This window comes from Callionymus lyra, chromosome 10 (genome assembly GCF_982586985.1).
Source record: "Callionymus lyra chromosome 10, fCalLyr1.hap1.1, whole genome shotgun sequence".
NCBI classification, from domain to species: domain Eukaryota; kingdom Metazoa; phylum Chordata; class Actinopteri; order Syngnathiformes; family Callionymidae; genus Callionymus; species Callionymus lyra.
The window spans coordinates 22,586,016-22,611,890 of record NC_141827.1 but is presented as its reverse complement, the minus strand read 5'-3'; the positions used below and the strand labels follow the sequence as shown (position 1 = coordinate 22,611,890).

General features: G+C 41.1%; 2 protein-coding genes across 3 annotated transcripts in view; one reads left to right on the top strand and one right to left on the bottom strand.

The window, feature by feature from the left end:
* cdh22 (cadherin 22) overlaps positions 1-25,875 on the top strand; it is a 186,559-nt gene that overhangs the window by 38,648 nt on the left and 122,036 nt on the right. Inside the window, exon 2 of one of the 2 annotated variants that reach the window (XM_087801455.1) lies at positions 19,321-19,470. The gene's annotated coding sequence lies outside the window, so the exon portion shown is untranslated. Of the gene's footprint in view, positions 1-18,941; positions 19,471-25,875 lie in introns of those variants that run through there. The other variant, XM_087801454.1, reaches the window with a different exon arrangement.
* On the bottom strand, positions 12,665-13,325 carry LOC148070981 (uncharacterized). The gene has a single exon (XM_087800801.1). It carries the CDS (start codon positions 13,299-13,301, stop codon positions 12,666-12,668), a length of 636 nt encoding a protein of 211 aa, XP_087656927.1. The 5' UTR covers positions 13,302-13,325; the 3' UTR covers position 12,665.

The following is a 25,875-nucleotide window of genomic DNA, read 5'->3' as shown; positions in this document are numbered from 1 at the left end:
AGCTGATGGAGTAATTACTGAAGAGCTGCAGCTGTTGCTGCAACAGGAAGTGTGTCACAGTTAAATCACAAGACATGACAAGATCCTGTGCATGTAAAACTCTTCCAAAACCCCTTCAGTGAGTCTTGTCTGTACCCCTGATATTTCAGAGGTTTCCATATATGTCTATATATATATTTATACATCCTCAACTGAATCGGTTCAAGAGGAAAGGCAGCACAATGAAGGGAGAAGATTATCGTAAAAAAGTCGATATAGAAATTAATCTGAAAATGGTTAAAGTACAATTGTTTAGTATCTTGAACCTTTATCCACTGTTTTCATTCATTTGCTATCCTTCTTCCTAGCCAGTGATTTAAAAAAAAAAAAATTTCAAAGAGGCACATTCAAATATTAATTTGAAAATACCTAGTTGACTGTTGAGAATTGTCAGAGTCAATAATGACCTGAATCAAAGAAATGCATTTTTTAAAAGTCATGTTTTGACCGGTTTGTAATTACCACAAAACCATGGAATGTCAACAAGCACTTTTTCCCTCAGTGCAAGGTCATAGCTATTGATATCATCTCTTAAATTAAACTCGAATTTGCCTCTTCTGTGTTGCCTGTCATTATATTGGATGTTATAGTTGTATCGGCCATTATAATTAACAAGAAACTAAAAAGAAAAATGGTTTCTTCGTGCAATTATGTATTATTCGTATTATTCTGCATCATCTATCCATAGACATAACATATTGCACACAAGACAATATGTTTCTTTACTAAGTTGAGGAGCCACCTATCAAGCAAAGTTGCCTTTGTTACGCATTTGTTGTTTTGTCTTTGAACTGTAAAAATCGATGAGATGTTGTCTGTTGATTCCGTCAATACTTAACCCTGAACCCAGGCGACACCACTTCCATTGAATAGGAGTTGTGGTCAGGAACTAATGGTGCTGGTGGACAAGTGACACTCTCATTAAGTGGGAAAATTGAGCCGAGTGGCCAGTTAGTTAGAGGACAGTACACAAGGTCAGAGCCTCTGGGTGTCAAGAACAAAGTGGTTGTGGGGGAAAAAAGGGAAGCAGTCTGACAGAAGAAAAAAATACTTGCCTCTCTGAAGAAGAAGTTGGATTTAAATCACTTCTTCTTTTGGACACTAGATATTTATATTCAAGTGTTTGTGTTCCTACTATGCCGGTGCTGAGACAGCTTCTCTTTCTTCCCAAAACCATGACGCGTTCCGGCTGGATGGGAAATCAATAATGTCAATAGGATGAGCATTAGTACGGCCAAGTGGCTTTAACTGCCCTATTGTCATTCAGCCATTTCCACAAAGTAGTTTGTGGCCAATTCTCTGTACAGTCTTGAGTTTTCTGAGGCGTAGAAGGCGGCCGTAGACAAAAGGAGAAAGAGAGAAAGAGAGGGAGAAAAAGCAGGGGCAGGATATTCTCTCTGACAATAAAACCGCCATCACATTTCTGACATGGACTGAGGTAGACTTGGTGTTTGACGTTGTCGTTCAAAGAGGCTTTTAAGATGTGATTTATTTTCCAGACCATCAGCCCCAAAATTGAACCACAATTGTTGTCTCATCAACAGTGAACCACCCCAGTAGTCACATCCTTCACCGCAGAGTTCCGTCTCTCTGCTTTTAGAAGAGTCTGATTTAATCACTTGTTATAGTATAGTAGGTGAGGATAAATGGCAATGACGATAAAGACGAAAATGGTGTAATAAAAAGTACAACAAGAAAAAGAATATCACAACTATTTACATTACATCAAAATTATATTTAGTCTAGTTTATATAATCTCACCTCATCACTTTTAATACCAGAAACCTTTTTTTTTTCTTATTTCTTCATATTTTAATTACTTTTTGATCAACAAAAAAATGGTAAAATACCTATTTTGTTAATTAAATGGGTAATCCTTTTATTTTCGGTGTGAAAATTGTTTAATTCATGTGATCTTTCAAACCCTTTTCTTATTCTTTGTTCTTCAGACAAAAACCTCAATTATTTCTTTTATTGTTAATCACTGGGGTTTATTTTCTGGTATGACGCTCAGGGTTAATCTCTTTTGAAACCTCTGGCAAAGTCCTGTCAGCCGTTTGCAGGAATTGTCTTCTTATTTATTTTTTTCTTTGAGTTCAAAATAAATTATATCCATCTGGGAGAAAACACTTAATGCCATTGAGCCGTTATGCTGTCAAATTTGACTGTAATTTACAGTGATGGTTGTGTCCCCAAATGCCACTCTCATCGTAAAAGCATCACATAACGGTGTCATTTAGTCTCATATTTGACTAAAAGCATCACGTAGATCATGTTGGTTTGCAATGGCAGCTCTACGGACAGAAGCCCGCCCTGCCTGAGAGGTTAAAGTAAATGTTAATATGCATTTTAATGTGACTGTATTTACAGCTACAGCAACATTTAATTTATTTTCACTCTATAAGTTGCAATGAAAGTGTAAATCAATTTTGTTTTTCCAAAGCTAACAATGACGATTTATGAGAAAAAATGGTTCCATATTTTAATGTTTGGAGTTGAGCTGTCAATTCATTGGCAGGAAAAATCCAAACCAGGATGCATCTGATTTTTCACCCTACCAAGAGCAGCACACCCGACTCTGCTTGCATAACAACAGACCAGACAAAACGTAAGCCCCTAAACTATCCCTGTGGGGTTCCGAGACGAGCCTCATCTGGTGTTTTTGTCAGGATTAATATAAGGCGGATAACTTGGTGTGTCAAGAGAGACTGCAGGAAGAAACACTTGAAAGTGGTTAGGGGGTCATTTGTAAGGAGAATTAAATCCCTGTGGAGCCAGGAAAATAGAAGAGGATGATCCGAATTCCCTTGGACTTACTAGCATCTATAACGTATTTTCAAAATGGGACCAGAGAAAAAGACACTTGGCCTGAATGTGGCAGACTCACAGTTCGCTGTCTTTGAGATCACTTGGTTGCATGAATAGCTATAGAGTTTCAATGCCACTCCAAATTCGCATAATTTATTTGGGGGATATTGATAAAAAATTGATAAAATATGCTTTATAATAACTGCTTTCTAGTAAAATTTAAGAAACTACAACTTTTGTGAACTAAATAAAATGAATTGACTAGAGTTTGACACTTGGGGTTTACGATGAAGCATATTGGAGACTGAGGGAACATTTACGTTCATTAACTATGGCTGCTGTTGTATGACTATTTGCATGATTCATTTTGGACTGAGTGTATTTAAACATTTTAAGTATTTGTCAGTGATTTAAGAAAATATCCATACATTTTGTCCAAAAACTTTGCGATATCACTTCTAATTTTAAAGGTAGTGTCGCTTTAGGGGTCTATCATTTGGATACACCACCAGATAGCACTCTCAGTTTGAAAGTGATACATTAATTCAGTCATTTAGTAGATCTGAGTTGAAGATTTTAAAGCAGAGAGTGCCATCTAGTGGCCTTTCAAAATGAAGACATTGTATAATGATACAATGCTGTTTCATGAAGCCTCATTTACATCACTAGTTACAAGATAAAAAAACAAGCTTTAAATCTAAATTAAATCCAATTTTTTGCTTTCTAATGTCTGTAAGTAACCTGAGCTTTGTGTGAGAATGTTCTTTACGTCGTGTTGCGGTTGTTCAGTGATCCAGGATTAAACGTTCTCTTGCATTGTTTTGCTGTGGAGTCAGGTATATTAGTCTCATAATGGAAATGTTTTAAACATGGCTGAGGGAGTATATTAACTTTTAATTATCCTTTCCAATGTTCCGGTGAGATAAATACTCTTTCATATTTTTTAAAGCTTGAGATGTGAGACTCGCCGATACATTATTATTTAAGTGAAAGTCATTTTAGTGGAGCTGCTGATGCACAAATCTCCTGAGGTAGTTGGGGAAAATGGTTCAAGGTCTACAGACGTTAGAGAACAAGCAGACAAAAGCAAGGATTAATTGAGGATAAGCGAGACATTTGCTTGTGTCTTGTTCTTTTATTATTCCCTCGTTGATCCACGAGTCATTTTCTTAATTGAAGTGGTGATTTTCAGAATTCCTACTTTGTACTCCTGCCATGCTCTATAATCACATCACTTGCCTCACAATCCCACGAGAAATCCGTTTCTGTAGCTTTTAGACCCAGTGCCCAAACTTTATTTTAGAGGGATAGAAGCGCGAAGGACACAGACAAAGAGAGATAAATATAGTCAAACACTCAATTACAACTGAAAAATTATTTTGACATCATACAAAAAGAAGGAACAGGGAGAAGGTTATGGACATGGCCGACACACACAGGTGGCCGGTGTTTTCGAGGACAGAGAGACAAATATTTTTTACCCAGTTCATTTTATTAGCTTTTAAACTATTTAAAATGTAAGATGAAAACAACTGAGAAACTTTTGACAAAACTAAACGCCAAACTTTTTGACTTCTGACTTTACCTGATCTATTTCCAATTTGACACATTTTTTTCAACTTGTCTCAACCGCACAGCAAGAGTGACTTCCCTGGCGTTTCTATCAGCTAGAAGCATATTTAGCTCGACGCTTTATCGCCGGCTCCTGCTCCGACATTCGACTTCAGGTTTAAATAAGCAGTTTTGCTTCCAGTCGGTGGCGTTAACTGTATTACAGACCAATTTAACAGGTCTTCACTTCACTGTGACTCCACAAACAGATACGAATAACCCGCAGCCGCCAACAGAAACCTTCCCCTTCTCTTGATTGTGTTATCTTAAAGACAGATTCTATCTCTACCTCTGGATTCTGCGGGTTGACTCATGGTTTATTCCTCTGCTCTGCACCGGCGCGCCATGTGCCGACCCGGGAACGGCTAAGGAAATTGTTCTTTCTCTTACCATCTCTCAGACTGTGCTGTTCTTTGCTTGTAAATAATGCTTTTTCATTGCTCCATAGTGTGCTGGGAGACTTTTATGAAAATCATTGGCATGTTTGAAGTTAAACTTGAATCTCTCGCCTCTTTGCTAGTGGCCCCTCCTCTTTCTTCATTCTGTTTGATATGCAGGGAATGAGTTACTCTCTCGCTTTCTCTTTTGGTGTGTTTCAAATGCTTAGCTCTCTTGGTTCTTGATAGTAATCCTCTGCAGTTAATAACCTTTGATGTCTCTTTGAGACGATTGCTTGATGAGAGAGACGGAGGAAAAGGTTGCTAATTGGTGACTCCGCTGTTTGTTTTGCTTTCCAGTGACTGTTTGAAGAGATACGTTTATGAGAGCGACAATGTTTAAAAGACCCTAAGGAGTCTTAAGAAGCAGTTTTGTTGGCTTAATTTCACCAGAATCTTGTTTGCTCCGACTCCAAACCTATGTTTTTTGGGTTTAAAGCATAGTTTCACACGGACAAGAAATATTTTTGTTTATAACACATGCTTATGCAATAATACAAATATGCTTTACTGCAAACTTGAGATGAAACGCCAACACACACAGTTTCTTCCTCTGCTTAGCCGGATTTAGGAAGCAAAAGTTTTCTTTCTTCCTGGCTACTTCTTCCATGTTTTACCAGGGGACTAGGTGGTGTTCCCAGGCCAGCTAAGACACATATACTGTCCAGTGTTTTCTGGCTCTTTCTTGTGATCTCCAAGCGATGGGTCATGATGAAGTTTAAGAGGCAGTGTCCTATTTCATACAGCTCAGTTTGTGGAGCCTTCCGTGTAAAAGTGATGTGAGGTTCTATAGAAAAATAATTCAGAGATTATACAGAAGAGATTAACATCTCCAAGGATACTGTGTCATGAAGCGTCAACAACCCATCACTAGTGACAGGACATGCCTTGAACTCCTCTACTCCACGACCCTTCCAGATGGACCTTTCTCTAAGGGAGAGCCCAGAGACCCTGTGGCTACAACTCTTTAAAAAAATGAATGTAAAAGTTTGTGAGAGATTATTGTGAGTATATTTGTTTATAAGGTTCTGTATTGTGAACTGAATCAGAGGCTCCATTTTGTTAGATTAACATATATATACTGAATGCTTGAATGAAAACGACAAAGTCTTACTCTTAGGTCAACTATGAATAAAGAAATGTGTCTTGAAATGCAACTTTGTTGATTTGAGTGTCTTTCAAATAGGTTTTGGACCTCTATTGTACTCAAGATATATATATATATATATATACTGTATATATATTTATTACCCTGAATTACTCCTGTTGCTACACGGATAATCACTGACATCAATGAGTGGACTTTTAATGTTTTGTATCCATTTTTGTTTAAATAAATACCTAATGTTTCCGTATAGTTTTACTCTGGACCATCTGCACTTAGCAGCTGTTCGATCCAACCGGCTGAAGGACGCTTCTGCTTTCAAATGAGAGCGCAAGTAAGTGAGGCAACAAAAAAATACATACTGCTGCTTAATAGCTTTCTAGACACATGAGTCTGCAAGCCTTTTTTTAAAAAAACGGATTCAAACAATCTACATTTGGAAGTAGACGGTCGCACACGCAGAACTGACAGACACACAGTCACTGAGTCATATCTCACTTTGTTTTTAGCCATAGGGAAGTCCTTTATCCACATAACTAGATTAACTCACACTGAGCTCCGATCAGCTTAATTTGGATTCAGCCCACTTTCCCCTCCCTGTTCTGCCTCTCAGTACATCTGCATGTTTGTCTGGCTGCCGAGCTAAACAGCTGAAATGCTTCCCTTCATGTTTCCTTCACTTTATTTAGCTCTTTTTTTTTCCACACAGGCGCAGGAATCACCACGGGCGAAAAAGTTATGCTTCCACTCATTTATAGCTCCCCTCTGCTTCACTCCCTCAATCTTTTCAGAGCTCATTTCAGCTCATGGTTGCTTTGTTTAAGCTTGAGCAAGCCAAAAATCGCTATTCTTTTTCTGAACTTGTTTTCAAGCGGGGAACAGTGCGAGTCATTCTTCTGATTTTGCATTCTCGCGGGCTTCTAAATATAATTGTTTTCCTGAACTCAAACCATCGTGAATAGATATCATACTTGATTCAATAGTTTAAAATCTAAATTGAAATGAAAATCCTTCATCAATGCTCTTTAAAAAATGAGGCGTCTAATCATTTCTGCCCCTGACTAATTGAGTTTAGATTGATCTCTAAACCGTGCGAACTGAAGAATTGGATTTTAATTATATTGATGCAACACTTGCTTAATGTGTGATGTGATTTAGCTCTTTAGTCTTACAGCTAAAGTTGTCTGACTCTAAGTTGGGAAGTTATAATTAACGCATGTGTTGACATCTTTATTAAAGTTGAGTGCTAGAAAAACATTGGCCTTGCATTCCACTGCGAAAGAGCTTTTTTCACACAATTAAATTAATTAAAACAAACTTCTATGGTTTAGGAATAAATAAAAACCTAATCAAACAGCATATTCTGTCAGGTATACCGGGATCTTCAAGTTACTGGGGCTGCTCGTGTTAGCAGCGAAGCATACAAGTGAATAACATCACCACTACTTCAACCTTGTTCCATTTCTGGACAATCCTGATCATTACATTGTAATAAGTAAATCGGTAAAAGTAAATTTTTTAAAACCCCTTGCAAAGCTAACAAAGCAAACAAAGAAGGCAAAAAATGACCCCTGAAATACAAAAATGCATACAGAAAAAGAACATTAATCGGCCCCAATGCAGAAATACATCAAGAAAAATAATGGAATAATAGAAAAACATAAATAGAATATTTCTATTTCTATTCTAAAAGAATAGAAAAAAATCAGGGATAATTGGAGGATTTTCTCCCTGCTCCTACGAAAAGGCCTTCAGAGATCATTAACAAAGGCAGCATGTCCTGGTCTTATAGGCCAGGGGTCCCCAGCCTTTTTTGACCCATAGACCGGTTACATTTAAGGATTATATAGCTGCAAAAAACATACAAAAGATTTAAAAAAAATGTCACCATAATGCTGAATCAGCAACAGCTCTGGACCGGTTACAACAAAATGTTTGTAAGTTTGATTCTATGCCGATGATGGTATTTTGTATGTTTGTGTTTTCCAACTTTTTAGAGACTTTGTGCCAATATGTGAGTTTGTTATTAAAACTATCGAAGTTATCTGAAATGGAACGTTTTGTTTCTAAATATTTTGCTATGGATGGTGGTTGCATGTACAATAATGGTAGCATGACAAGTAACAACCATCCCTTCATGGAATTGTCCATCCATAAGGACAAACTTCTTAAATGAAGAACTGGATTTGTGTGTCATCTTCGTATTGAAATAAATAACGTATCCATGTAATAACAAGTAGTTGTCATGCACAGACTGTTGTGGGACTTCAGTAGAAAGGGGATACATGTTCTGCTTTGAAGGTCTGAAGCTATACAGCAGTAGCATGAATTGTATCTATTGAGATGACAGTTGACAAATGGCTCTCACCTGTGTTCTGGACATTGAAAAACAAAAATAAATAAATCAAAAGGCTTGTATTTTGAGCAGTCTGATGGATTAAAGTTGATTTTTATCTTATTCTCTGCATATTTCATTGCCACGACTTAATATCCCCTACTTATTACCTCAAACCTGTTGCCTTGGTGATACACAAGCCAGGTAGTCATACATTTGGAGACCATGGAGACAAGGATGAGCCTCTTTTTTTTTTCCAGAGATCCTCGAGTTACCTTACATGACCATCATTTCCTCCTCTAGTGTGGGGAAAAGGGAGTGAGAATGAAGTCTGAACAAATGCAGTGAAATGATGGAGGAGGAGAAAGAAGTAGACTGGGATAAGGAGACATGAAAAAAGGGGAATTATGTGAAGGACCAGAGGGAATGAGGTGACAACGCAGACAGTCACTCTGAGATGGAGTGAGGCACGGACAAAAAAAGAGGGAGTGGAAATAATAAGAGGTGGATGTGAAAGGAGGGATAAGTGAGCATTGGCGCACAGGAAGGGGTGGGGGCAGAAAAACGAAAGCTTGAGTGGAGCCGAGGAGGCGCCGGGCCGGGGGGATTGCTCCACGTTTATCCTTCTCTGCAGCAGGCTTCTGAAACACTACCTCAGGAAAAGACTTTCAAGCAGGCGGGCTGCTGTTGAGCGCTGATCTGTTAATACCCACAGATACACGAGGCTTCTCCACTATTCCCGCTGAAGCTGTTTATGTCTGTGTGTGTTTTTGTGTCTCGGGATCATATCGTATCTCTGCAGATGATTTCTCATCCCCACCGGGAGCCCGTTGCAAGTCACCTGAAGACATGAAGTTACCCGATTGATTTAGAGATAAGATGGGACTGTTACAGGACTGTAAGAGAGGAGGCACCTCCAGCCACGGCTCAGAGGAAGGACAGTAACTGGCCCGAGTTGTATATAAATAGGCTTCTGTCTGATGGGATAGGGCGCAAAGCTCCCTCTGAGGAACGTTTTTAAAAATAATACACAGATTGGGAGGTGGAGAGGCTTCATGGGATTTGTGCTGGGTGCTTCACGGAGGGTCTCCTGGGGTCCCGACTGTGTTGTTCACCAAGTACAGCTGTGCTTAACAAGCATTTTTTGTTTTGTTTTAGAGTCTTTCCTGCTGCAGCAATAGAACTCATAAATCATTGTTTCAAAATATATCTGGAAGAGTTTCAAGCTATAGTTGCAGTAGTTTTGTACGAATAACTAACAATCATGAAGTTGATTTAATTGATGAAGTTTCACTCATTTCTATCCCTATTGTGATTCCTAGCCACATTTTTTTTAATTTTCTATTTTTAGTATTTATTTTAATGCCAATATCTCTTATAATTTAAATCAGATCTTAAAACACATTTATTTAAATTTGTTTATGGCACCTAATGTATATTTATGTTTTAAATGTGTTTTTATGCTTGCTGTTTGGGTTTTATGTTAGGTGACGTTTATTTCCAAGAGAGGCGCCTAGAAATAAAATGTATTATTGTTATTATTATTATTATTCTTATCATTTTTATTATTATTATTATTATCATTGTTATTATTATAACATTATTATATTATTATTATTACTGCCGGTGGCAGTAAAGTTCCAGAACTCCCCTACACAACACAATTGAAAAAGCAAGGATGTTGTGCATCGGATCTCTATCTTGACAAGTGACAAATATAAATAATAATTTCCACAATCTCAGATTCTCTTTTTTCTACAAAGAGTTTGGCTGCACTTCACTTTTTTATGTTTTCCTGTGTGTGCTCTTGCTTCGCCCCCTCTCCTGTCTGCAAACCCACAATCAATTCCAACCATAGTCTTGAATGATTTATCCTCCAAACACGAAGAGGTGTGAAGAGTCAATACTTATCCGTTTGGTTGAATTCACGGTTGTTTCTGTGCGGTCTGACATTTTATCTCTCCAAATATATTTTCCAGACTGTGATCATATTTTGTCATAAACTTCTCGTCCTAAAGATGATTTGGTGTTTTGCTCATTATGTCGCGGTGGAAACGAGCGTTAAAGTTTATATGCAGATCGACTTGGAAATATTCATCTGACAAAGCTCATATAAGAATGCAGGCTGTTGATTTAACAGTAGCTGTAACACATCATATTTATTGGACGTTGGTTTGAATCTGTGACTCAGGAGGAGTAATGTGTGTCTCTTCTGTTAAGTATGTTGCATCAATTTGGTCTCCCATGTGTTTTCTTGCTGCTTCCTTTCACACATCAGGTTGTGGGAATCCAAGTGTTTCAAGGGCAAGTTAGACAACAATGGTTTGATCTCTTAAATAACAAAGTGCTGTAGCTTTTCTTCATCTAACTAAACATCGTTGACAACTTTAGTTCCACCTTTTACAGACTCCTAGGCAGTAGTCAGCCCTTGCACGAGGAGGTATCATGATACAGTGTCTTCATTTTGAAAGGCCACTAGGTGGCACTCTCTCCTTATAATTTTTGGCTCTGATCTAATGTTTCAATGAAACCTGGCATTATCTTTGAACTAAGATTGACATCTAGTGGCCTTTCAAAATGACGACACTCGTATCATGATACCTCATTAACTGTTTCATGAAGCTTCATCAACCCACCACTAGTAACAAAAGTTCTATGCGTCATCAAATTGCTTAAATATTCCACACAAAAAAACATGAAAAGTTAATATTGTTAAGATCGTATCTCATATTGCTACTAAACCAGTACTTTTGAGTGGGTGCTGGGGCATAAATCCTACTTAAAGAATGAACCCAAAATTGGTTAAAAAAATGTTTTGATAAAAGTGATTATTAAAAAGGTTGACACAGACCTTCCTGACAGAGCAACAATATATTCCAATGCTACGTTAATACGAAACGGAAAAATGAAATGGAATTCGGGTCAAGCAAATCCCCCTCGCTTCATCCCTGCTTCCACAAAGAAGATCAATGAACGACCTCTCCCATAGCTTGTAATTAAATCTTGTTAAATTGACAAACAATTAAAGCCTGGAAGTTTTCACGCTCATTAGACACATTTCCATTCGTTTTATTAATGATCCTGCTCTAGCCCGAGTGTGTCACTTTCAGAACATGCACGGTCCAGTAGGTGTCCGACGACTGTTGGTCGTGTTTTATCGACCTAGGCTGCTCCAACACTTCATCAAAATCACTGGCATTCTGAGGCAGGCTATTTGAAAGATGAGTTAAATCAGGCACGTGATATCATCTACAGTAGCCTTTAATGATACCAGGAGGAAGAGGCGCTAACGGGTCACTGCTCTCGTGTACATGCTGTTTGTGTGCTCCTCGGAAACTACAGACTCATTAGCCGGAACAACAAGAAACACTGATATGAAAGTTGAACAAATACAAACGCATCATTAAACCCTGCACAAAGAAGGCATGTGTTTGTTTAGAGACGCACTCGAGTACACACTGTACATGTTGTTTGTTGTTTTTACAAGTGAATACATATGTTTAGAAGTTATCCCTTTATAAAGTCCTCCCCTCTCTGAAATCTCTGCGAACTAGATGTTATGAGAGCGGCGTCCATTATATTGTAATAATGGCTTCACTCGTCCTCCAGCCAGCGGCAATCACGCTCCGCTTTGTTTATACAACAAGGTGGAGACTTCCCTGGATTAATGATGAAGAATTGATTTCCGGAAAAACTGTATTTTCAATGGGCGGGGCTTAAGCATGTTTTATAAACTAAATGAGAGTTTTGTACAAACAAACACGTACGTATGAATAAAACAGAGGTCCAAGATCAATTTAATACACACCTTAATCAACACATTAGTGTTTGATTTGTCACGGGTGGAACTCGGCAGGAGACCCAGAAGCGGAAGTGGACAAATATTCCCGGAGCAAATGTTCAAGCAAAAAGTCTTTTAATCTTCCAGGCGGTCGGAAGGGACCGAAACAAAAAACAAATCAGGAACTCGGGACGAAGGCAGGACGCGGCTGGAGATCGGGATCTCAGATCCGGAACTAAAACAAAAGAGGAAAAAGACTCACGTGAGCAAAACAAGGCGCTGACAACGTCAGGGGTCTTCAGGAAAATGTACATAGGTAACACGAGCAAGGAGAATCTACGAATGCCAACCTAGTCTGGAAACTCAATTCTCTGGCGAGTTCTTCAGGTCCGCGACGCTCCTTTTCTGTGGGAAGAACCCGCCATTCAATCACCCCCAGCCGCGCACCTGCCAGCGTCTGTCAAGACACAAAATAAACACGAACCAAAACAGGAAACAGACTACAAAATAAAACAGGAAAGCACCAAAACATGACAGTACCCCCCCCCTCTAGGTAGCGCCTCCAGGCGTTCTACCCGGTCTTTCCGGGTGCTCCCGGTAAAAGTCTCGGAGGAGGGAGAGGTCCAGGATGAGTGAGCGGGAGATCCAGGAGCGCTCCTCTGGACCGTAGCCCTCCCAGTCCACTAGGTACTGGAAGCCCCGACCTCTGCGGCGAACCTCCAGGATCTTGTGGACCTTGTACGCAGGGTGATTGTCAATGATGAGCGGAGGAGGTGGAGGCTCGGCTGGCGCACTGAGAGGACTGGTTGAGACGGGCTTCAGGAGAGAGACGTGGAAGGTGGGATGGACCTTAAGCGACGGAGGGAGCTTGAGGCGCATGGCCGTGGGATTTATGATCCTCTCGATCTCGAACGGACCTACGAACCTGGGGGCCAGCTTACGGGATTCCACTGGAAGGGGGAGGTCCCGGGTGGAGAGCCAGACCTTCTGGCCAGGTGAGTAAACGGGGGCTGGCACACGGTGCTTGTCAGCGAGGCGTTGATTTCTAGTAGCGGTGCGTGATAAGGCCGCCCTGGTCTGGTGCCAGACAGATCGACAACGTCGTAGGTGGGCTCGAACTGAGGGAACCGCTGCCTCCCTCTCCTGAGAGGGGAAGAGAGGTGGTTGATACCCATACGCTGCCATGAATGGTGACCTCCCAGTGGCAGATGAAGTTAGGGAGTTGTGCGAATACTCCACCCAGGGGATGTGCTGACAACAGGAGGCCGGGTGACGAGCCGACACGCAGCGTAGAGCTGATTCCAGGTCCTGGTTGGCCCGTTCCGTCTGGCCGTTGCTCTGCGGATGGTACCCCGACAAAAGGCTAGCCTTAGCCCCCAGGGATCTACAGAACGCTCTCCATACCTGCGAGGAGAACTGGGGTCCCCGATCCGATACAATGTCTACCGGGATACCATGGAGTCGAAAAATATGTAGGACCAGCAGGTCCGCGGTCTCCAAGGCTGACGGTAACTTTATCAGGGGGATAAAGTGAACCATCTTGGAAAAGCGGTCCACTACTGTCAGGATAACTGTCCTACCCATGGAAGGAGGGAGACCGGTGACGAAATCCACAGATATGTGCGACCAGGGACGACTCGGCACAGGTAAGGGTCGAAGAAGTCCAGCGGGGGGGCGACGAGAGGACTTTCCGCGAGCACACGTGGTACATGCGGCCACGAACTCCAGGACGTCGCGTGCCATCTCCGGCCACCAGAACCTCTGCCTGAGAAAAGAGAGTGTCCTAGAAACGCCCGGGTGACAAGCTACCTTGTGGGTGTGCCCCCACTGAAGAACCTGGGCACGAGCTGGCTGCGGAACAAACAGTCTATCAGGCGGTCCAGAGCTAGGTCCTGGGTCACTCTCCTGAGCCTCCTGAACAACCCTCTCTATATCCCAGCTGGCCGCCCTGATAAAACACCGCTTTGGAAGGATGGTCTCCTCTGCCAGACCCTCCTGGGAAGGAGCAAACTGACGGGATAAGGCATCAGGCTTAATGTTCTTACCTCCCGGGCGGTACGTCAGGGAAAAGTCGAAACGACCCAAAAACAGGGCCCAACGGGCCTGGCGGGAGTTCAGGCGCCTGGCCTCCTGTAGATAGAGCAGGTTCCGATGATCCGTTAACACTAGAAAGGGTACCTCTGAGCCCTCCAGCCAATGCCTCCACTCCTGAAGAGCCGCCACCACCGCCAGGAGCTCCCGGTTGCCAATGTCATAATTCTGCTCCGCTGGGGACAGCTTCCTGGAATAGAAGGCACAGGGATGCACCCTATTGTCCCTGGCGCACCTCTGGGAAAGCACTGCCCCTATGCCGGTGTCCGAAGCGTCCACCTCCACGATGAACTGACGGGCTGGGTCGGGGTGTCGTAGGATAGGCGCGGAGGAGAACAGCGAGCGCAGCCGGTTGAAGGAGTCGTCCGCCTTGGAGGACCAGGTGAAAGCACTCTTGGTGGAGGTAAGCTGGGTTAATGGAGCGGCAACCTGGCTATAACCCCGGATGAACCTGCGATAAAAATTAGCGAAACCCAAGAATCGCTGCAATTCCTTTCGGCTAACAGGCACCGGCCATTGAGCAACTGCCTCCACCTTCATGGGATCAGGCCGCAACTGACCCTGTCCTAGAATAAAACCCAAAAAACTCACTGTGGGGACTCCGAACTCGCACTTCTCTGCCTTGACAAACAGTCTGTTCTCTAGTAATCGTTGGAGTACGCGGCGGACGTGGGTGACATGTTCCTCAGGAGAACTGGAAAAGATCAGAATGTCGTCGAGATAAACGTACACAAAATCACTCAAAAGGTCCCCTAAGACCTCATTGATAAGTCTCTGGAAAACCGCTGGCGCATTGGTCAGGCCAAACGGCATGACCAGGTACTCGAAGTGGCCTAAGGGGGTCTTAAAAGCCGTCTTCCACTCATCTCCCTCTCTAACACGAACCAAGTGATAAGCACTTCTAAGGTCCAGTTTGGTGAATATCATGGCCTTGTTCAGAGGGTCAAACGACGGGTCTATGAGTGGGAGGGGATACCGATTCTTAACGGTTATGCTGTTTAGTCCCCGGTAGTCCATACAAGGTCTCAGGGACTTGTCCTTCTTGCTCACAAAAAAGAACCCTGCACCAAGAGGCGAAGAAGAGGGGCGAATTAAACCGGCGGTCAGTGACTCCCCGATATAAGTGTCGAGGGCCTGGCGCTCCGGGCGAGAAACCTTATACAGTCTACTACAGGGAAGAGGAGAACCAGGAAGTAGGTCAATGGCGCAGTCATAGGGACGGTGCGGTGGTAGGGATAGCGCCCTCTCCTTGCTAAAGACCTCACCCAAACTGTGATACTCCGGAGGAACGGAGGAAAGGTCAGGAGGGGAAGAGATGGGAAGTGGAGGACGAGAGGAAATAGGTGCAGAACGGAGACACTGTGAATGACAATGCGGGCTCCAACCAAGTACCGTGGAGTTCACCCAATCAAAGTGAGGGTTATGGATACGAAGCCAGGGGAGCCTGAGAACAATAGGAGAAGAGGGAGAAGAAATCAGAAGAAAACAAATTAACTCAGAGTGGTTACCCGAAATCGTGAGGGAAAGGGGAGTAGTCTGGTGAGTCACGTCGAGTAGTGGTCGGCCATCTATGGCACAAACCGGGCGGGGAACGTCTAGCTTAACCAGGGGAAGGTTGAGGGAAAGGGCGAAGTCTCGGTCAATGAAATTGTCGTCAGCGCCAGAGTCGATTAGTACAGTCTCGGCTGTCGAAGTCAAGTCAACCGTCAAAAGACCAGGTAGGGTGATCCGGTGAGTCGGGTCATGCGATGAGCGAGTGTGTCCCACCCGAGCACTAACCTTAGGTCGACTAGGGCAGACAAGTAGTCGATGGCCAGGCTCGCCGCAGTATAGACAAAGTCCCTTCGTGAGCCTGTGGGAGCGCTGTTCTGGAGACAAACGTGTCCGACCCAGCTGCATCGGCTCCTCGGGTGGCGGCGTCGGAGTCTCAGGAGTCAACAGAAGAGTAGGCTGGTCGAAAGGAGGAAAAGAGGAAGAGAAAACGTCCCTGCCACGTTCCCTGCGGTGCTCCCTCAACCTATTATCAATTCTGATGGCTAGGCTGATAAGAGCCTCCAACCCCTCTGGTTCTTCCCGTGTGGAGAGTTGATCCCTGACTGCGCTTCCTAACCCCTGGGTAAACGCGGTGATCAGTGCGGGTTCATTCCAACCACTCTCAGCAGCTAAGATACGGAAATCTACCGAGTAATGCCCCACAGACTCCTCGCCCTGTCGTAACCTGAGTAGTCTTCGAGAGGACACCGCGGGAGAGCGATGTGGTAGGTCAAAAACCCGGCGCATCTCGTCAGAGAAACAATCAAAATTTGCTAAAGCCGGAGAGTTAGACTCCCACAGGGAAGTGGCCCAGTCCGCTGCTCTACCCCGGAGGAGGTTTATTAGATAAGCGATCTGAGCGCGACCCGCAGAAAACGAGGAGGGCTGCTGGCTAAAAACTAACTGAACTTGTAGCAAAAAACGTGAACAACCACCCACTTCTCCACTATAATATCCCGGCGTGGGTATAGTGGGTTCGCGTAGAACCGGCAGTCCTTCAGTGGGAGCAGGTGAAACAGTCGGAGCGCGCACAGAGGCTGCGGTGGCTGCAACAGGTGCGGGAGGGGCCAAGCGAAGAGTGAGCTCACCCACAGCAGCTGACAGCTGGACGAGCGCTGCGTGACTGTCCCGCGTCACCTCCTCCAGAGAACATAGTCTGGTTCCTTGGGAACCGAGGGCTCGGCGGAGCTCCTTCACTTCCGCTGGGTCCATTTGGTGGCCAGAGAATTCTGTCACGGGTGGAACTCGGCAGGAGACCCAGAAGCGGAAGTGGACAAATATTCCCGGAGCAAATGTTCAAGCAAAAAGTCTTTTAATCTTCCAGGCGGTCGGAAGGGACCGAAACAAAAAACAAATCAGGAACTCGGGACGAAGGCAGGACGCGGCTGGAGATCGGGATCTCAGATCCGGAACTAAAACAAAAGAGGAAAAAGACTCACGTGAGCAAAACAAGGCGCTGACAACGTCAGGGGTCTTCAGGAAAATGTACATAGGTAACACGAGCAAGGAGAATCTACGAATGCCAACCTAGTCTGGAAACTCAATTCTCTGGCGAGTTCTTCAGGTCCGCGACGCTCCTTTTCTGTGGGAAGAACCCGCCATTCAATCACCCCCAGCCGCGCACCTGCCAGCGTCTGTCAAGACACAAAATAAACACGAACCAAAACAGGAAACAGACTACAAAATAAAACAGGAAAGCACCAAAACATGACATGATTTAAATATAAAAAAAATCACCCTCCAGAAGGTCTGGGTATCGATCAAAAATCGTCAATACCTGTACTGATACCTTTACTTCGATACAATACTTTTTCCAATACCAATACCATATAATCAATTTTAACAAAAAGGAAAAAAATGACGTTAGACATATTAAAAATCTAGAGTTAAAATGTTCTGCTTTGCTGTTCAGTTTTTCTATAGAAAACTCATCGAGACAAAATATGTTTCAGTAGTTGGTAACACTTCCATCTTTACCGCAAAAGAACCAAAGTTTGATACCCAGCCCTTCCCTTCACTGTGACAACAGAAGAACATGAGTCGTCTCTTTGTCGACAGATTATTTTGAATTTGAGGTTTGGTAGCATCGTGCATATAGGTTATTTGCATGCATTGTCTGTCAATCACATGTGAGCTCAGCCATTAAGTGTGAATATGAATTTAGGGAAAAAAAGATTAGTTGCAGTTACCAGGCTTCAATCAAGCCTTCTTCATGAAACCAGCAGGAGGATTTAACGCTTTTCAGATTAAGCATCAAGGTCATCGTGGCAACCTATAACATGTATACATGTAGCTTCTGAAACATTTCCCATCCACATATATGTTCACTTTTTAATCCATCTTGATTATTTTTCTAAATTGAACCTAGGGTTGTGGACCTTCAACTTTGAACCAGTACAGATACCTGATTACAGGGAATTGGTATTAGTAAGTAAGTAAGTAAAGGTTACTTGTAAAGCGCCTTTCTAGACCAGGGTCACAAAGCGTTTTAAAATTAAAAAACAATACACAGTTAAAATATATACTTCAAAAGGCCAAGACATACCAGGCAAGACAAATACAGGAGTTCCAGAAAATCAGAGAAAAGCCTGCACAATTAAAAATGTCTTAAGATGTTTCTTGAAGGAGTCAGTAGATCCATCAAACAGCCACTTCATCATGCCTTTAAGCATTTAATGATATAGTTGTGTCATAACATCATTGTGTTTAAATCAAGTACTGAAAACAGGAACCGTTTAAAATGTACGTTATTCGGTACACAGCAGAGTGGGACTCTGTCGGTACAATACATGTATGGAAATTCTGAACCCTTTCCTAGTTGCACCTGTTTTTCTTGTAGCTATGGACTGGTGTAGCTTCCGATAGATGGTGCTCTCCATTCTAGCATCTATATATTGGCACATCCTCTTCATAAGAATACGTTTGCTGGATCACTTCCAACTTCCTGTGTGTGTGTAGTTTGTGTAATTTACCCACGCTTGCGTGGGTTTGACCTGGGTACTCCCACGGTCCAAAAACAAACAGAGGTTGATTGAAAAAGTCTACTATTGAGTGTTATGTTTGACCGGGATTAACCGGCCAAATCTCTGCTCTAATCCGCCTCTGTAATCTGGATACATACTGTAGTTACAGAGTTTCCAGATGACTTTATGGAGAATCATCGCCAGGGAACAATCTACTTGATGAGACTCAGGTTTGACAGTAATTAACGGCGCTAAAGAGTCTGCAGCGATGGCAGAGGCCCCCTGTAACTTAAAGTGGAGGTGAGAGAGGAGAGCTGGTGGGAGAAGAGGCTGTTAAGAGACGCCGGGCAGGTAATTAAATGAAGATTTGAGGCTATTGAATTATCTCTTGGGTAAACACCTCCCTCTCTTTTTATACACACTTGCTTGCACCTTAGATGACATTTAATGATGTTTTTTTTTTTTTTTATATCCGCCATGTTTCTCTTCAGACAATCTTTTTGTTTTTCTTCTATCATCCCTCCGTCGATTCCTCTACATTTGATTTTTAAATACAAGGCTGGTCAAGACAGAGTAATGTTGAAAATGCATTTTTTGTTTTATTTTTTTTATTTTAGGAGTCTGCACAGTCACCCAGCCGGAAAGGGAGAGAGGGGAGAGAGTGATGTGTGTGGTCAGGTGAAGACAACCTGAAGGCCCGGAGAGCCATCATTTGAACAGAGAGGCAGCCAGGTCACACGGCGAGGAGACGAGGAGACGAGGAGACGGTGAGTCTTTTTTTTTTTTATTTGCATAAATCGTGAGCTGCAAGGTCCAGACAGCTCCTTGTTTAATCTTGTTTTAAAACGTGTGAAGACCTCACTTAGCTGACTGACACGTCGACTATAATGTCTTTCTGTTATCCGTTTTAAAGCACCGGCCTTTAAAAAACCCATCTTAAGACAAGTTCAACTGTGTCATGTCATGGTTAAGATTATTTCATAAAATGTGATCAGTTACATATTTAGCAGTTGTTAAGGTTTTACCATATCAATTATTTGATACAGTTATTTTAAGATAACTATGCAGGTGAAGTGGTAAATACGACATCTAATAAAAAATATTTTAGCTATTAATTATTATCAATAGTGTATTATTGTCTACAAAACATTGATTTCCTCTTGGTCAAAACCTCTTTTACTTTGGGCAAATGAGTGGGATAACATAAATGATGGAAGTTATGATGAGCTATGCAAACAGAGTTTTCACTTTGGGTCTTTCCATATATTATTTTGGAGAATTTTCAACAAAATGCCTCTGTGTTTGGCTGTTATTTGTTAATAGAGACCATTCAAACCCTCAAAAGAGGAAATGGCAGAAGGAGTAATGTATGGATCATACTGTAACCTGCCAAGAACCTAACACATTTCTGATCTCTATCATAGAGTGTTCGGATTATTTATCCTTTTACTGGATTACACTAGGATGAAAACATCAGGGTATACTTAAATAAGTATGAAGTATTAAAGATGTTAAGAATCCTTCTCATTTCCCTGATATAATTCATATCATTCTATATGAAATGCTGCCTAATCTCAATAGCTGTGTTGTCATTTGCGTTGATTTGTGCTGGAGACACTTTCAGTTACCTCCGCTATACTCTCCGCTTTGATAATCACCCAGAGGTTTCGGTAAAACCTTCAGTGTTCACTTGAGCTACACCCCTCCACTGTTGCCAAAAATATTTTTGAACTGGCCTTGATTATCCTACCTACAAAAACTGCCTGGTCATCTGATATGTACCCGCTACCTTTTCCTTTATTTCTTAATCTGTGTAATCCAGTTTCAGATCTTTGCCTTCAGGATAAGAACAACTATTTTATTGTGATCTTGAGAGTAATGCTTTGATCAGAAAAAAAGAGGAATGAAAAAATCTGTTTAACCTTATGCTTTATGTTCTGCTGTTTGGGATAAAACGCTCATCAATAATAGCCCTTACATCACAGTGTTAAAAGTACAGTAGGTCTTCAAAGATCAGAGTATCCAGAGAGGAACAAAAGGAAGATTTTACATACTGATTGTATCTTGTGCCTCCACCCCACAAGACGTTTGGCAGTTCAAAGTCTCAGACTTCAGAGCGAAGTGTGTGACTGGTAGCAAGCCAGAATAACTCACTACAGGATCCTCGGCACTCATTGACATCAGAAGTACACAAACACACTCTGACGGAGACACGCCCAGATAACAATAACTTTGAACAGTGAAAGCCACACTGACCTTTGCGACTCAGTGTGTTGTGAGGCAGATGGAAGTCGGTGGAAGATTGCACCATGTGGTTGGGAATTATGTTTTTCTGTGGAGTTTTACCCTTTTTTATCCATCATTCGACCGTTCTATTTAATATACTGAATTTCTAGCCCAAAAATAAACATATAAAAGAGATATTGCCTTGAACATTTTGGGAGATGGATATTTTCACTTTTTTATATACCGTCTTTCACATAATGTATACGAAAGAGCCTAAACTGTGAAAACCTGTCAGCATACTCCAGGATCCTGGTGTGTTCTCAGGATATTCACTGCTCCTTGTTCTTCTAATGTTTAACGTCTGACAGCCAAAGGCAGAGTGAGTTTGTACCCACTGAAGTCGAACACAATCTAAAGGAGGGCTAGATAGATGTTTATCTTTTCATCTGCCCATCCGTCCATCTGTCTATGCGTCGATTACTCCAGTGAACCCACTAATCCACATATTTGTCTGTTCGTCTCTGCATATATCTGTAGATCAACCTATCCGACAGTCTGTCATGTCTCATATATATATATATATATATATATATATATATATATATATATATAAATCTAGCCACCCATATACCAGTAAATCTATCCATCCGTCAGTATATCAGATAGACGATAATTTGAGTGAATGTGTCCATCTATCCTTCCATATCTGTCAGTATATCAATAAACACATCCATCCTTATGTCCATCTATACATCCAATCATATATCAGTATTCTGTCCATGTATGGGTAAATCTATTCATCCGTTCAACATCTGCCAGTCCAATTGACAATGTATCTCATACCTCACCAAGACAGTACAAACATTTTTATCTAACTAAATGACATATATATTTTTGAGAAGTGAAACTTCATTGAACTTGTAAAGAAAAAAATTGTAACTGTGGAACAGCGATAGTCAGCTGTTTACCTTGATACATTTCGGGAGTGATCGCTGTTGACAAAATCCAACTGTCATCGTTCAGTCCCATTTCCATTCAGCGACTTTCATGAGACTTCAAGTCTTGTACTCCAGATGTTTTGCGACGGGAGATTTGGATTAACATCAAATAAAAATATGTTTTTGAAGTCTGAGTTGAAGGATTTACCAAATCTCAAATTCCCGAAGTTCAATTTGGTGACATGTGTCGGAGCTTTAAACCCTGATTTACACCACACTGTACGCTGAGCTCCTGTTAGTGGGTTGAATTATCTGTAATCATGTGTGAGTGTTTGAGTTCATTTGCTCGGGCACACCATATGTCTGTATGTCTGCTAATCTTAGAGATTGGAAGACATCATCGCAAGGAAAGGGTGGTGGGGGGATCAAACAATCTAGAATCTGGTAATTGTACGCTTGCTGAATGAGGAATTGGGTTTATAGGGGATTCAAAAGGAGCATTTTCCATCACCTTATGGGATGGAAAAGGAAGAGGATTGGATCTGGAGGCGGCCAGCTGTTTCATGAGGAAATCCATCTGCAGCAAAACTTACCAAGTGGGCAGTCAGCCTGACTTGCTAGTCAAAGAATTGGTTCTTTAACTGGATTTAATTTAAAATAAAAATAAAAACTTTTACAAAAGAAATCTAAAAGTTGAAATTAACTTTTAATCATTATATCATTAAAGTGACAAAGTTGATTCATGAGTACGTTATATGCAAAATGTTGAACCTATAATGGACAGAATTTCATTTCAGTTTAATAACTTACTTTTCAGACTGTATTATTAAATCGCCATAACTCTTCGATTCTTGATATTAAAAACTGCTATAGTTTGTCATGACTTTCCAGAAAAAACTTTGTAAAAGCCTCTTAAAAAATGAGTGGTTTAAAGGCCTCAATGCCCTGCTGATGTTTGATATTTTACACACCACAGCTACAGAAATTAGAAACATCTACCACTTGCAACCTTTATTCTAATTTCAAGGCTATATATTAACAAATCATACATTATGCATTTCCAGAACATAGATGACTTTCACTCACAGTATTGTGCAGACCCTGGGCAGAGTTACAGTACTTTTGGACGCTTTACAAAGTATTTTAAATTAAGTATGTGATTACACGGCACTTTTGAGTCCATGTAAGCGTCTTGATGTGAGATATCAGAGTCGCAGTAAATTCCGTCCGACAGCAGGTTGTTACAGAGCATTAACAAACCTCATCAGGAACTGACATTTATGTTTGATGTCTGCCAGAGGTTAATTAGAACAATGTGTAACAGCTTGAAAATCATTCAGCTCCTGCAGTTTTGGTTTATTAGAGATGCTTTAGCACCATGGCGTGTTTAGTCTGGCTGAAGTGATTCAATGCCGAGCAGCACTGTGGTTGTAGGTTTGATTACAGCCGTCTTTGGATGAGCCTGAGTCATTGGGCGTGCATGGGTGCTCTGGGAACTTTCTCCCCAAATCCAAGAGCATACAGAGATAATTAAGTCTATTTCTCATTTTAATATGTTTAATGTCTTCCCGTCCTACACATTTCCTTGTTTGTTTTTATCATGTAACATTCAACTGCATCTAATGTTTTTTTTTTTTAGATTAAAGTGTATGAAATAGTAAATTTCACCTAATTATGGCTTCATATTGCATGCCTTTGTGTCGTCTCGTCTGGACTATTGCAACAGTTTGTTTTTATGTCTTAACAAGAAAGAGTTGTCTCGCCTGCAGTTGATACAGAGCTCTGCAGCCAGAATTCTGAGCTGCTCTAGTAGAAGAACTCACATTTCTCCGATCCTTAAAACTCTTCACTGGCTGCCAGTTTCTTTCAGGATCAACTTCAAAATTCTGGTTCTTACTTTCTATCTATTCATGGTGAGGCTCCTCATGACATCAGTGATCTGATCCAGACTTACACCCCAGCTCAAGCTCTGAGATCTGTGGATCAGAATCTACTGATGGTTCCTCGCACACGGTTCAGGACTAGAGGAGAGAAGTCCTTCCAGGCTGTTGCTCCTAAGCTTTGGAACAATCTTCCTCTCCCTCTGTGTTTGATGGATCTACTGACTCCTTCAAGAAACATCTTAAGACATTTGTATTTGTTTGTTTTCCTTGATTTTCTCCTGTGTGGTTCTCTGTGTTGTCTTGATCTTTTAAGTATACATTTTGAGTTTTGATTTGATTGTTTAAGTGCTGTGTGACCCTTGTCTTGAAAAGCTTTCTACAAATATAATTTACTTACTTACTTACTAACTTCTGCTGCTATAGAGTAGCTAAACTACAAAGTATGCATTCACAGTTTCGGTCAAACATCCTTCACTTTACATTATGAAAACCTAATTTTAACAGCTTCTTTATCCATAATATGTTATGGGATGTAAGGTTTAGCCTATCTCAATATTAGATAAGATAAAATGAATGATTTAAGTGACGTTATCATCTGTCTGTGATTAAACAAATGGAATAGGTGTCTTTTTAAGGGCCAGTTTAAGAAGATGTGAAGAGGTGGTTTGTAAAACTGTGATAAGTGCATCAATCATGGTATTAACATTTCACTAAATACTGGTTGCATTTCTTAACAGATAGGTAGCTACACATTTTTCGTGGGACTTTGCAGACATGTTATAAATGACTTAAATATGATTTCAATGTATTTCTTTGATTCTTTTTTTCAACCAGACAGTCTGGCTGTCATTGCGAAATGTAGTCTTATTGTGTTTTGATGCAGTGTGGTTAAATTAAAAAAAGAAAATACAAGCCGCTAATCCTATCTTAAAAAAAAAAGACAATAAAAAAAACATTGACTGGCGCGGGAATTCTCTCAGAAATCTTGTTATCTACCTCTAGAGGCTGTGCGATTCTCTGGCAGATGGAACAGGTGATGGGCACCAGTGGAATTCATTCTGTTCATTACTTTTGGCAACTGTATCTGTGTTTCACAGAGATTGAGGCAAACTGCAGTTTAATCATCGAGCTCCGTGCTCGCTACAGCAGGTGGCTTGCAGTCAGGCGCGAAGCGTGTCATAACGATTCTTCTCGTGGTTATTGATCTTTTATCCTTGTCGAGTGTTTTGTTTAGCACTTGACAGTGGTACTCGGGGCAACGCTGGAATCACACTTGAATGATGGAGATGTCGGTCTGATTATCTTAGGCCAGTTTAATGGTTGAGCACAACTACAAAGAAATAACATTTATTTCATGAGCTTTGTAAGCAACACAAACAAGTATTTAATGCCTCCAGCAAGAAGGTTATGTGACTGCCTGTGTTCAATCTGCATAAAAATACTTTAATGATAAGAACAAATTCCATAATACAGATTTTAAAGAAACATTCATAATGAGAAAACATTGCAAAAAATACAAAAGATAGGCCCAAGTATCAACGATTCTTAAAGAAATTTGAACCTTGCTAAACTTTTACAATAATAAATAGAAAAGAAAAGAATAATGGAATTATTAAAAAAAACAATGTGTATCTTCTTTGTAGCCTTTTCAAAATATTTCAGAAATGTTTGAACTATTAAAGCAAAACAAATATTTTAGAAAAGACACAAGATGGGTTTGCTTATTTATAAGACAGGTTTTCTTTAAAAAACAAGAATTATTAGAATCTACGTCAAATTGATTATAATTTTTATTTTTATCCTGACACCTAGCCAATATTGATGAGATCAAAATAAGTATAATAGATGATCTGTTTCTATCAATTAAACTTGGGATTTCCTAGTTGATTGATGGAACTGTATCAAATCTTATTTTAAGACTAGTGCTCACTTATCTCAGGGGAAACAGTCTTGACTACACGTCTAACTAATATGATCATCATCCTCGGTCACACCTATCATTATATGGCATTGTCAACCATATTCATGAATCTCAAGTTATTTTTTTTAAATTAGTATTTTCATTCTTACATTCCAATTCTTTTCTCTCCATTTGTCCAAACTATTTAATTCTTTGCTCAACTCT

Bases quoted from the DNA above. Each gene is read 5' to 3' on its own strand.
- LOC148070981 (XM_087800801.1), bottom strand. From the start codon at position 13,301: ATGGCAGCGTATGGGTATCAACCACCTCTCTTCCCCTCTCAGGAGAGG.